This window comes from Micropterus salmoides, unplaced genomic scaffold, assembly GCF_014851395.1.
Source record: "Micropterus salmoides isolate LMB-PRFRI ecotype aquatic unplaced genomic scaffold, ASM1485139v1 Ms_hic_scaffold_16, whole genome shotgun sequence".
In the NCBI taxonomy this organism is placed as follows: Eukaryota; Metazoa; Chordata; class Actinopteri; order Centrarchiformes; family Centrarchidae; genus Micropterus; species Micropterus salmoides.
The window spans coordinates 8099037-8112825 of record NW_024040707.1 but is presented as its reverse complement, the minus strand read 5'-3'; the positions used below and the strand labels follow the sequence as shown (position 1 = coordinate 8112825).

Sequence of the window (13789 nt, the reverse complement as noted above, 5' to 3'; positions counted from 1 at the left end):
ACAACCAGAGAGTTGGTGTAAAAAAGTCTCTTTGTTTGATCACCTTGCAGCGGCACACACCAACATTGCAGCCTTCACTTCCTCTTTGGTCACAGTTATAGCAGTTACCTGTAACAGGGAAGTAAAGCATATAGTTAAAGTACGTACCAGCTCTCTATTTAAAAGCACTTTATTAAATCCAGATTAATGACATGAATGGAATCTTTGCAACTTTTGTTAAAATGAAAACAAACCAGAAGATAGAACAATAACTGTCATGTTACTGAATTAAAATACAGCATGTACCATTGACTTCATTGTTGCCAACATTACATCTCTGTCCAAGCAGTGGGTTGCCAGTGTATCCTGCAGCACATCTGAAATAAAAATAGACAATGTGTTTAAGTAAATATTTCCAGTCAAGGAGGATACATGTTTTAAACCAAAGAACAATGAGGCAGGAAGCTGGGAAGTTTGCAAAACATGATACATTTGATGAATCGTGTCCTTAGGGTAGTCTTCTTGACCCAAGGCAGACATCAACTATGAACAAAGGACTGAGTCATTCAGACAAGGAACATACAAACAATTCTGTTATTCCATTCAGTAAGTACACATACATACACTAAGCACTAGTCTTATATTCACATCACTTTTGCATTTAATACAATAAGATCATGAAATATTGCTTGCACTGGAGATGGATGAAGCATAGCAGCTGCTAAAACATTCAACATGTCTCAGATGTTGATTCCATCTCTCATAAGTGTGATGCTGCTGAAATGGAGGAACACCCTTGCACAGGAAAAGAAACGTTCAGAAAGAATCAGAAAAATATCACCAGATTTCCAAAAAACTAAAAGATTTCCAAATATAGAACTATAATGAGTTGCAGAAGAAGATGCTAAGCTGCTAAAGAGGAAGGTTATTTCTGTCATTGTGACATAGCAAAGCATTACGCCTTCAACCCAAGCGAACAATGCCACTGCCACCAGAGCAAAGGCTAATCCATTCAGAGATCCGTGAAGGCGACTGCTATCAGTCTTACCTCGCCTGTTCTCTGGCAGGTCCGCAGTTCAACAGCCAACAAGAGGACTTCCATGTTATGAACTTGCTTTGGGAAACCCTATTCAAACTAACTCCTGAGGTGTACAGTAGTTTCTAAAGTGTGGTTAACTCCTTCCTTCCAGTCAGTGTTGTTTTATAGATTTAAAATTAAGGATGATTCTCGATACATAGGGATATAGAAAAATATACATCCAAATAGATCATGTGAATATGCTAAAAATGTTCATACCTAAAGGCTATTAAGAAAGGACATACAGCTCATGATAAATATAACATGACAAACTGTGGTGTTACATGACATTAAGATGAAACTAAACAATTTCACAAACATGCATTCCTTACATTTCTCTAAATACTGATGCTGGCGGTTTTTCAGTGACAGACCAAGCCTTGTCATCCCTAGTGGAAATATTGGGGGGGTCAGCATCAAATGATTTGGTCTGAACAACTACTGGCCAGATTGCCTTGAAAATAATTATGAATACTTATGGTCTCCAGAAGATTATTCCAGTTGTTTTCAGGCACATATGACCTTTCTTATAGTGCCAAAAAATATCAACAGGTACATAAGAAATATCAAAAATAAAATACCAAATACCATTGCAGTACAATGTCATGCTCCACAGATGATGAACCCCCTCCACTTTAGCCACACCATGAGCTTTTCGGTAGAATAATGCTGGTGTCAAATTATGTAAATATTTGACACAATATGTTTGACAAAAAGATTTCCAAAACAAAAGGCTAGATTTCAATTAAATCTACTATCTATTAAACCTATGACCTTTTTTATCCCCTCCTGAGAGCATGTGTATGCTCTCAGGAGGGGATGCATTAAAAGGAGTTTGATGCATTAAAAATAATCTACAGCTAAATGCTAGCATGCTAACATTCTCACAAAGACAATGCTAACATTGAGCAGATATTGAGCAAGCATAATTCTTCCATGATTACCATATTAATTTAGCATGTTAGCATAGAACATTTGCTAATTAGCACTAAACAGACAGCTGAAGCTGATGGGACTGTCATTAGTCCGATCAAAACAGTTATTTTTTCGACCATAAATGTCTGTCACAAAGTTAATGGCAATTTAACAGTCTGTACCAAAGTGGTGGACCGACAGAACTATACTGGCAAAACAAAATAAGTATTGTGCTTCCCTTCCAATCTTTTCATATTGATGCATATTATTATTATTGCAGCATGTACAGCCACTAGCAGGATGTTAGATTGTTAATTTTGTGTGTAATGTACTGGAACTTTCTCTTGAAATTAAACATTTTAACTAATCTTCTTCAGACAATTGAGAAAAAAATACCCTAAATGTACATGTTAGGGCTCTTTGAGTAAAAACATTCAGCACAGAAGGCATAAAATGCGAACAATTTGTCCTCAAAGGCTTTTCCAGAACACCAACACAAATAATTTAAAGCACCATTGAAGACATACCCATGTGAATGCAGGAAGCAAGAATGATAGGCATGAGGTTTTCAAAATGTCCTAAAAAGGGTTGGTGCTCGTGGTGATACTTGTAAAACTTGAGGTAGTCTGAGCATAACACAATGGACAAATGTATACACATAAGTGGTACTAATGCTAAGCTATGTCTTCATAGCAGTATGCTGTGCAATAGTTCCAACTCTAATAAAATACACCTTAAAAGCCATTAATATCAAAATCATAACACCACATTAGAATTGGATTGAACACTGACAATCCCTCTAAATTAACACATTGTCATTAAATCACTCCCTTCATAAAGTTCCACTGATGTGATTTTAGTAACAGACATAAATATCAGGATAAGAGCCTAGAAATTGAAACAATGGGAAACAATACTGAAAATAGGGCTGGGCAAAAATTTCATAGATAATTATAACAATAAATGTTATCATTATTTCTTTTCAAGTTTAAAGGTGGATTATTGATATTGAGTGGAAATTGAAGAAACCAGATGGTTAATTGTGGTTTCAAACCATTTTTTTTATGGTCAGAAAATGCCAAACATTTGCCAAACAGTTAACAAAAAAAGTAGAACATTCAAAACAATTATGATAAAATCTTTTTTTTTTTTAAATGCATGAGTTAAATTAAACAATACTTTTTCAGTCCCTTTTCCTCGACAAAATAAATATCTTAATCAAAAAATTAAGTACTAATTCGCTTGTGATTCAAATGAATTAAATCAAACATTTATTGTACATTTGCTATATTGTTACTGAGGAAAATCATATCGCGATAATTATCACTGTTGTTTTATTGCCCAGCCCTAATTGAAACAGAAGATTATTCCCTAGTCATCAGGGATAATTTTGATAGGAATGGCCAGCCTTCCCAAGACAACATGAAGAGAGCCCTCTTGATTGTTTTTCTTCTTTTCAGATGTGTGATCTCCTTTTAAGAGCCGCAGTAGGTCCAAAACACCAAAATGACGGTTTGTCTTCTTTTTCTGCTGGGGATTTTTAGTTATTTTCTTCACAGTGGTAGCCTTAGTTTTAAGGGGAGTTGACTTCCTTCTCACTGTTGTGTTAGACTTATTCTTCACAGTAGTAGTCTTGGTTTTAATAGGAGTCATTGTCCTTTTTAAAGTTGTATTAGACTTCTTTGCTGTTGTGGTTGTGGCTGTGTTTGCAGAACTCTTTGTTTTCTGAGAGACCTTATATGTGTTGCGCTCCGTCTTTTTCTCATTTTGGTTAAATTTACCCTTGTGTGACTTTGAGGATTTCTTTGAATGGCCATCTGAAGACTGACCACCCTTCTGAACCTTTGGAACTGGTGCATCTGATCTTAATACCTTGTTAAGTCCCTTGTTTTTGACAGGTAATGCAGAATCCTTTTTATTAGCCTGGTCAGGCTTTGCAGACTTTGATTTGTGAGATGGTGGCTCTAGTTGAAATTTAGTGATTGCAATTTCTTTTTGAACTTGCTTTGGTTTTGTTTTGCTTTGCTGTGAAACAGCTGTCACAGCGGAACTTCTGCTCCTACTTTCTGGCCTTTTTGTTTCAGGCTTCACAGTAGCTTGAGATTTAGAAGTAGTCCTAGGTTTCATCAGGGTGGTCTTCATCTTGATCGTTGACCTTGTTGAGTCTTGACTTTTGGATGACCTAGTGACTAATTGGAGCTGTGTAATGTTTTTTACTGGTGTAGTGGTGGCTGCTGATTTGACTTTTTTCTCTCTCCGAGGAGCAGAAGTGGGTTTGTTCAAAGGCAGGCCTGGGGTAGGTATGCTTTTTGGCACTGTGGCTCTTCTGTTGAATGGTGTTTCAGTAGGTACAATTCTGACTGGAGGCTGAGGTGTTGAGTACAACGGGACTGCGAGGACTGTGGCGAATGAAGGCAGAGCCCTCTTTTCTTGCCCCGAATGGGAAGTGTGTCTGGCACGTTTCATCTTGTTCATCTCCTGAGCCAGGGCAGTGAAGCCATCAATTAGGATCTCCAGCCTTCCCTCCAGTCTGTTCAGACGTTCCTCAATGTCTGTGTGGCTCTTCTCCAACTTGCTAATCTTCTTGTTCTTTTCCCTAGCTGACTGGATAGTGAGGAGCTCCATCAGCTGGGAGCTGAGATGACTCTGCTGGTCCTCTATACTATGAATGCTCTCCTTAATATCAAGTGTGTTTTGTTCCAGCATGCTCAGGCGCTTGTTAAAGGTATTCAGGTGAATCCGGAGTAAGTGCTGTAAGCTGGAGTGTCTTGTCTCTGGCCTGGGTGTGAACCTTGGTGGGAGTCTGGGTGCTGATCTGTTAGGGGTGACAATGCCCATCCCAGCTACTGCAGTGGAATGGATAGTACGTTGAGCTGCAGTAGACCGTAACGTCCTAGTAGGAATGATGATTGTTCCTATAGTAGTAGGTAACTGGTAGTGAATTTCATCGTCATCATCATCGTCATCATCACCATCATCATTTCCACTGCCATACAGTACGATGTCATTCTCCCAGCTGAAATTGAACACTGCTTCAGCTCCACATCCCACAGGTAGGAGGCCCTCTATTTGCTTCTCCAGGAAGGGATCCCCACAACTGTCTGCAGACGGCATCTCTTCTCTTAATGTCAAAACAGTAGAATCATGTATGATGCAGACAGAGACGTTCAAATAATAAATTATACTGTATTTACGTTTCGTCTTACACCCAAGTCACCTCATCATCTTTGCCCTCAGAGCAACAAAGATCGATTAGCCAGACAGGAGTCCTCATAAATGCCACATCTACATTTATGTTGTTGAGACCAAGAAAATACATTTGGTCTGTGCACACACAGAGATCACATAAACCAACACCTTAAAATGTCGCTACCAGCTAAGCACAAAGCTGAAGCAGAAAGCAACCTCTGAGAATGCTTTTGGAGGTAAAGGACAGAAGAAAGCGAAGTAAGATCTAAAGCCAACTAAGCTTAAGGTTTCCTCAGGACATACAGCAATGTTATTTCTCCTTTGGCAAATTTCTTTTCCATGAACAATAAAATCTGAGTGTTGACATTCTCAGTACCACCAAAGGACCCTTTTCCACTAAGATACATATATCACAACAGAAATGACCTTACATTTTGCAAATCAATAAATCCAAGAAAACAATATCCACCAACAAAACAGGACATATCACAAAACTTCACAGGTACATCAGAATGGGTGGCACAGCTTTGCATCTCCCATCCCTCCACTGACACCACTCAATCACAACTGCTGGGAAAAAACCAGAGATGCAAACCACAGACATGCTTACATCCGTTTCCTGTGAATGAATTCAGTTGGTGCTACTGCCAGCCCCTGCTAACCTTGTTGCCGGCCCGCCCAGTATCCCCCAAACACTGAGCAGGATCCAGAGGACCATGACAGGAAGACAGGGAGGAAAAGAAAATGGAAGAAGGTTGGCTTACCTTTCACAGCGTCGGCCAGTGTATCCCTGTGGACAGTTGTCACAAGTCGGCTGACCATCAGACTCCAGATAACAGGTCGGGGAGAATCTGTGCCAAAGGGGGGCCACACACACTATGAGGATGATCTTTATGGAATTAAACATGTTGTTTCATATACAGATTTATCTCTGGTTATTATGGCCATTTAAAAATATGGTATCAGATTCTGCATTGCACAGTTTACTTTGCCTAATGTAGCATTAAACAGAATAGTTAAAAGTAATTTACACCAACTGAATAAAACTGACACAAGTTTAAAAGACTTTAAGACATGAACTCACTGGTTGCTGGAAGCGGTTCCAGGACAGGGGCAGGGCTGGCAGGCCTGAGCATCGCCTGTTAAAGGGTTTCCATAGAAACCAGACTGACAGCGTTCACACCTCGGCCCGGCAGTGTTATGGAGACATTGCTTTTGGCCAGGATACACAAATAAAGAAGAGGTGAGATCCACAGAACAATTGAATATACAGTACTTGCGAGTGACAGTGTGTTTCCACATGTTGAGATTCGCCAAGAAACCATTAGTGCATTCTACTGCAGAGATCAAAGTATGTTCAAAATTGGCAAAGAACTGACAGAGAAGAAGAATGGCATAAAACCTACCAGACACCTGCCGCTCTCCGGGTCACAGCTGCTGGCGTGACCATTGCAGTCGCACCTCTCACAAGTGCCCAGGTAAAGGCCAGAGCTGGTCCGAGTGTAACCTTCATCACACTCCTGCAACAACATGGAAAAACACCTCAGGTGAGAAACAAGTGATGACAAAGAGGAATATGTCTTTGTTCCACTGAAGCAGGGAGACAGACTGCAATTATTATCAAGGACTGTAATGGAAAAAACAGACTTTACTATGCTATTCTTAACAAGTTTAGGCATAGCTGTGATTGCCTTAATTTTCTTTAATTTTTCAAATAAAACCAAATCAAATTTATTAATCTAGAGCATGAAAGTTCATCTTCAATTACTTCAATTTGTTTGAGTCAGCATATTGAGTTTGCTCAAATGTCATGGACATGGCTCAATTTTGATCCTACCATACGTTGCGTGATGACAAATAAGCCATGTCCACAACAACTGGGAAATGCAGATAAATGCAAAAAAAGTTAGTGAGTGGAACTTCAGTTAAGGTTTTCTTTTGTTAAATTAAACTTAACTACTTCTCTGAAATATGCATGCATACCTGGCAAGAAGGTCCTCTGTATCCCTGAGGGCAGGCACACTCTTCCACCTCCATAGCACGTTCATTACCAGTGGCTTGAGGATCAGCAATGTCCATCCTGATGTCTGAGACACTATTTAACACAAAAAACACACAATTAACAATGCACTTTATAGTTACCATTATCTATAATGCTCTTGGATTAATTTTGATGTCTGTGCTGTCCAGTGTCAGAGGAACCTCCCACCGTACCTGCTCTCAACCATGTTGGCTGCGTAGGTGGCCCTGATCATGAAGACAGTAATGTCAGCCAGAGCCATTAGCAGGTGCTCACGAGTGCACGGCTGCCCATCAGCGCGACGCCATGCAGACTATCAGCCAGAGGCATGTAGAACGGAGAAAAGAGAAAGTTAGTCTATTAACATTGTGTAATGATTTGGATTCAGCTAAATGATTATTCCCTTTGAACAATGAAACACACCTCTCTGAAGGTCACAGTGACAGTTTGAGGGATACGTGGGAGAGGCTTGGTCTCAGAGTAGTGTTCCAGGAAGATGCCATTGCCCTGGAGAACCACATCTGGCTGACCGTCAATCACCAGTGAGCGCTGAAAGGGTTCAAAGCTCACTGTGTAGCGAAGCTCCCCACCATAGGCCGTCACCTGGTAGCAACATGGAGAAGCTCATCTTAACAAAACTGAATAGTGGAAAGGTATTTCACCCTTATGATACTGTGGGGGAAGTCATAAGACACCCACATTGGGATTCAATGTGAATTCAAGCCAAAGGTTCAAAGGAGGCTAGCTGTGTGGATAAGTGCAGCTTTTTCACCTGACAACATGTTAAGGCATGACTCAGTGTGACAGAAAGGGCAGAGAAATCTAGCTTGACTAACACTTCACAGTTGTTTCCTCTCCTCTCCCTAGCCTGCTCTCTACTTTGTTGCTTTTCCCTACCTTATCTCCTCTGAAGCTCTCAGGCAGCACCCAGTAGTAGATGTCGTTGGGGACACTGGAGAAGGAGCGGTAGACAACTTCTGAGGAGCCCTTCTGGGAGATGCCTTCAGAGATAGTTTTAGTGTTGGCGCTGTTAGAGAGGGTGAAGAGCTGCCCGTTCACCCCTCCTCGCACCTGAGAGACACAAACAATTTGTCTGAATGAGATATGAACTAAGATTTACACATGCTCACACTTGAGCGCAATCACTGTTTGCACATTGCATCTCACCATTTAGCATCTGAAAGGACTTGCTGATACAGCATGACTGCACAAACAGTGAGTCAAACATTGATACCAAAAATATTCACCCCTCCCTTTACCATTGGTAGCTTGGCAAAGTACCTGATGTCTCTTCCAAGTGGAGCTGGCGCACTGTTTAGTGACGCCCATACAGAAACAACGTAGACAACCCTCAGGGTTAGCCTGTGACAGGTGGAAGAACCCTGGCTTACACTCATCACAAAGAGCGCCTGCCACATTGTTCTGCACATACACACAGAAACAAACACAAGCACATATGTAATCCATCTGCTTGTGGAGAATAAAACACTAAGACACGTCAGCCTCACAAACTACAAATTAAAAACAGATTTCACAAATTCACCAGTTTACTATACTGCTTACCTTGCAGCTGCATGGTCTGCTATTGGAGCTGATAGCTCCTCTGTTATCACACGTGGAGCTTTCTGCAGGGAGAGAGCAGTGGAAAGAAGATGACATATTTGCAGGAAAGTGCACCCGGGAGTGTTCCAGCCATTCTGCATACCTGAGCCATGACTATATACTCTTGCCTACTGTAACACCAGGGGAAACCCCATGGTAATCATTACACAGGGTTAAGACCTCCTTGCAGTAATGTCGGTGGATGAATGAGGACCATAACAGGTAAAACAATCCAGGTGCAGCTTCTGTCGATTTCATGCCAAAAAATGAGAATTTAAAAAATGTCGGTGCAAGTGTTGAATGTATACTCACGGTGAGGAACACATTTTCCATTAGGCAAAAGGGGGTTACCCTGGTAACCAGAAGCACACCTGAAATAAAATAAAAATACAAGAGATAATTGATGATAAATATGACATTAATCATTAAAGAAATTTATACCATTTTTTATCAATTATGTTACTGCCATATCCGAACTATTTTAACTCAAAGGCACAAATAACGGTATCAGTTTCCTCACTTTTCACAGCGTCTTCCTGTGTAGCCGGGCCTGCAGGCATCACATGTTGGCTGTTGGTCAACATCTAGGAAGCAGGTGTCAGAAAACCTACAAAGACCAACAAAAAAGCCATAGATTAAAATGTACAACAGTGGGTTAATGAGTAGCATGATGAATGAATAAACCAGTGCTCAAATATCTGAATGAGCTCATCTTTTGGGATTAAAAAACCGCAGGGCAAAACAGCTCATCGTTTTCCCACTGTGTGTGGTATGTGGGCGTGTATGTGTCTGCCCCTATTAGAACAGTAGATGTGTGTGTGTGGTCTGGGTGGGTCTGTGACCTTACCGCCGTGAGGTCTCATAGTACGGGCAGGGGCAGGGCTTGCAGTCATCGGAGCGACCTCGGCTGGGGTCACCAAAGTAGCCTGAGCGACACTTGTCACACTGAGGGCCCTCTGTGTTGTGCTGGCAGCTCTGTGGCAGGGAGAACACACTGGTAATTCTCTAGCATGGATGCCACTTAAAATAGTTTAAAAGTAGTAGTTTGACTATTTGGGAAATACACGTATTAATTTTCTTGCTGAGAATTACATGAGAAGATCAATATCACTTTTGTGTCTGTAAATATGATATATAAGATAAAGCCAGGAGTTGATTAGCTTTGCATAAATACTGGAAGAAAGGGGAAACAGCTAGCCTTTGAAAATCCACCAACCATACCTCTAAAGTGAACTAATTAAAACATAATATCTCATTTGTTTAATCTGTTCTCAAAGCACAAGTTGTTTTTTTTTACAAACTAGTTGTTTCCCCAGTTTTTACAAACTAGTTGTTTCCCCAGTCTTTATTCTAAGCTAGATATGAAGCCTGCTGGCTTCATATCTAGCTTAGATACTCAAGTAGTTAGATATTCTCAACTAACTCTTGGCAAGAACGCAAATACAAGTATTTCCTTTAAGCAGACAAATGTCTGTTATGATCAGCAAGCTAAACTCTTGTGTGTTACTTTGTTTTACAGTAAGGAAGTGATTATCATCAAATTACAATTAATCATAAGTGACTGCTATTCTTGCCAAAAAAGGTTAGCTTTTTAGTTAGCCATTACCAGACAGTGTCCGCTGATTGGATCACAGGCGCTGGCATGTCCATTACAATTACAACCAGCACAGGTGCCAAGATAGGAGCCACCAGGCACACGCTCGAAACCAGAGGAACACATCTCACAGGATAGGCCCGAATATCCAGGAGGACATCTGGGAATGATAAGTATGAGTCAAACAGGGGTTTCAATCAACTGTTTCGATAACATAACTCAAATTACAACACCACAAATTGCAATCTTTCCTAATGTTGTAAATAAAACAGCACAGTCAAAATACATTTTTATTTTTTGGGGCATGTTTGCCTTTTATTAGATAGTTTAGGTTGGAGATACTGACAATAACACAAACAGAGAGAAAGGTCATTGGTCAGAAACAAGATTTTGGGGTATGGCCAACAAGCTATCCCTCAAAATAAATAGTTTCAGAAGCAGTCACTGCATATATAAATTTTGCTGTATCATAGTGCAGCACATTTCACTCTATATATGGGCACACTGGACACATCCAAACAGGTTGCTTTAATTGCAGACTGCTGACTGATGGCTTTTAAAGATCTCCCATCTCACTTGACCGCACAGTATTAAGCCAAAATCTTCAAATCTTTTTATGTCTTACCTGCACTCTTCAACATTCTTTGCATGACCCAGAGTGCTGAACTCCACAGTGGTGGTATCCATGACAATATCACTGAGGGCCACGCTGACCATGTGGTTGTCGTAGACAGTGCGGATGCTGATGCTGTCCAGGTTGGCCAGCGTCATCATCAGCTCCTCTCGGCTCACAGGGCGGCCACTGGAGTGCTGCCAGTTATCCTAGAACAATAAGAAGTAGTTCACTGATCTGTGTACATTTACATCCAATCTATTTCATTCATTTTGATAGGGGATGTAAAGCGCTTGATTTTTATATTATACAGCAAACATTTTTAAAAGAACCAATATTCCAGGGGATTGTGCAGCTTCAGCTCTTGTTTTTGTTAGAATAACTTTTCTTAACCAAAGACCTACTTCCGTGAATTTGACCTCCTTCTGGATGACATCTTTGGCAGGGGTGGGGTTGCCTCTGCGGTACACAAGCCTGCGTCCATTTCCAACCAGCATCACATCTGGCTTCTCCACAACCTCAGACAGACCGCGGGCCAGTGTGTACCGCACCTTGTACTTCAGGGATCCTCCATAGGAGTCAATCTAAAAGTAAATTAAATTATTTTCATGCTTAAATGTGATAATTAGTCAAGTAAAAAAAACTCTGAATAATTTTACTCTTTACTTTGTTGCCCAAAAACTGGCGAGGCAAGGTCCAGAATGAGTCAAGGTTGAGGAAACGGCGCGACAGGTCGACAAGCTGGAACTCTTCCATCTCAGGGTTAATGATGAGCTGAGTGGAAGAGAGAGGAGGAGTGCCTGGCCTGGAGGGGTAGGTGACATTCACCCCTGGAAGTAAGAATAAATGTTAGGACTACACCAACATTTAAATGTATTTCAATTGTTTTGAGTGTATCAGATCTGTTAGCATAAGCAGCAGTGGCTTTATTGCCTTTGAAGTCTTCTTCATCAGTGAAACGCAGGCTTATCTGGTTCCGGTAGCGACCAGTTCCCTTGCAGTTCTTGGTGATTCCCGCACAGAAGCAGGACACACAGCGGCCTTCCACACTAAAGTGACCACCAGGACAGTTGCCTACAGAGAACAAGTCAATTTATACTCTTACTGTAACTAGAATTCATGGGTAGTTTGTTGTAAAAATTATAGTGTCTGAAGCCACGGTAAAAGTGAAGTGTCAGTACTTGGATTTGGATTCGATGCCAGTGTTAGCACTCCGTCGGGGATACCAAACACCAGGCCTTTAGCATTGATGGCCTCACAGGTGTACGCCCCCTGATCTGCCTCCTTCACATCACGAATGGTCAGGGTGCCACGGCCGTTCTCGCTGGTCATGGAGATCCTGCAAAACATAACAAAAACAGCACAATTGATCACTTTTAGAATAATAAACTTGGGAGAATCTAAGTTAACTATGACACAGACCAGTTTGCAAAAAAAATTGTAACACGATCCATAAACTTCAGCTCCAATTGCCTAACCACGCACACAGCAGGCCACACCCAGAATGCACATTCTGAAACAGCAACTTTTGGAGTTGGAGCACACCACAAATATCTCAGTAATTAAAATCACAGGTCTAAATACAATTATGACTCAGCAGGGCTTTGTGGGGGCTGTCAACAGTTACACTCATCATATCGTATGTTAGGTGAGAAGAGTGTAGAGAAGTCATTTTCAAATCTTTATGGTCTGCTGCTGATAAATTGGGCAAAATTGGCTTTCACCAGATGAAGATGTTTTGTTTGAGACAGCTTGCCAAAACAGTCCAACACTTTTTCTGATGATGCTTCTTTTTTCAAAAGTAGCATCAACAAAAATAGAAAAATTTTCAACATTCAGAGCACATAATTTCTAAAGATATTAAAAATAATTTGGACAGCACTTTCCATAAACTCTGAATACCCTATAATGTTGTCAAATTGAGTTAGTTTAGTTTGCAAGTTAGTTTTAATTACAGCACAGATGATAAAAAGCCAGCGGGTGGAGAATTTGTCATCAAACCCACCTGCCGCTGACAGGAATGTGTCCCCAGTTGAGTCTCCAGGTGATGATAGGTGTTGGCACTCCAACAGCCTGACAGGTGAACGTCACCGTCGCCCCCCGTGCTGCCTGCACAGACTCTTCTGGCGGGCTTGTAACAGAGGGAGGGGCTATAAAGTGTCAAGAAGATAAGAACACATAATAAATACACATGCACAAAAACACTGGCATGTGACTGGAAGTTTGTGATCCAGTGAAGCCCATAACTGCCTGTAAGTCGGAGGAAACAAAATTCTCTGCTATGGATGGACAATTCCCTTTCAGTTCTCAGGAATGGAATGGTTCACAAAAGGCTCTGTGTCTCAGTCATCACGTGTGAAAAGGGCCTGGTTCACAGCAAATTAGTCATAGTGTACAAAGGAACTCAGAGGGTGACTATAGATGAGAGGCGAAGAAGCACACAGTGTAAAAAGTCAGAGAGTGAAATGTGCATCAGGGAGAGAGTAAGATGTTAACTGAATGCTGTAGAAAGTTGCTGGTGTGAGACTTACTGCAGCCATACTCATCAGAGCGGTCAGGGCAGTCTGGCTCTTCATCACACTGGTAACTGGCTGGGATGCAGGTGCGATCGCTCAGGCATTCAAACTGCTCAGGAGCACACCTGTCACCAGGACCCTTGGTGGCTGTAGTTATGACAAAAATAGAGATTTACTGGCAACTTTTAATCACCTGTAAACAGTAGCGTCAATTTAATGTTGAGAGTTAGATGAGAAGATTTATGTGACTCTTAGATCTATACACTAAATATGAAGCTATAGT

General features: G+C 41.1%; 1 protein-coding gene across 10 annotated transcripts in view; it reads right to left on the bottom strand.

Annotated features, from left to right (window-relative positions):
- hspg2 (heparan sulfate proteoglycan 2) overlaps positions 1 to 13789 on the bottom strand; it is a 93776-nt gene that overhangs the window by 37674 nt on the left and 42313 nt on the right. For all 10 annotated transcript variants that reach the window (XM_038721910.1, XM_038721911.1, XM_038721916.1 and 7 more), the window contains 22 exons: positions 13522 to 13653; positions 12996 to 13140; positions 12172 to 12329; positions 11924 to 12064; positions 11657 to 11820; positions 11395 to 11574; positions 11003 to 11199; positions 10390 to 10537; positions 9631 to 9758; positions 9304 to 9390; positions 9096 to 9154; positions 8745 to 8806; positions 8463 to 8603; positions 8079 to 8252; positions 7605 to 7784; positions 7376 to 7494; positions 7145 to 7256; positions 6568 to 6681; positions 6246 to 6373; positions 5926 to 6012; positions 286 to 356; positions 44 to 108 (listed from right to left, as the gene is read on the bottom strand). In XM_038721910.1, the coding sequence (XP_038577838.1) occupies positions 44 to 108; positions 286 to 356; positions 5926 to 6012; positions 6246 to 6373; positions 6568 to 6681; positions 7145 to 7256; positions 7376 to 7494; positions 7605 to 7784; positions 8079 to 8252; positions 8463 to 8603; positions 8745 to 8806; positions 9096 to 9154; positions 9304 to 9390; positions 9631 to 9758; positions 10390 to 10537; positions 11003 to 11199; positions 11395 to 11574; positions 11657 to 11820; positions 11924 to 12064; positions 12172 to 12329; positions 12996 to 13140; positions 13522 to 13653 (2792 nt within the window). The remainder of the gene's footprint in view (positions 1 to 43; positions 109 to 285; positions 357 to 5925; positions 6013 to 6245; positions 6374 to 6567; positions 6682 to 7144; positions 7257 to 7375; positions 7495 to 7604; positions 7785 to 8078; positions 8253 to 8462; positions 8604 to 8744; positions 8807 to 9095; positions 9155 to 9303; positions 9391 to 9630; positions 9759 to 10389; positions 10538 to 11002; positions 11200 to 11394; positions 11575 to 11656; positions 11821 to 11923; positions 12065 to 12171; positions 12330 to 12995; positions 13141 to 13521; positions 13654 to 13789) is intronic.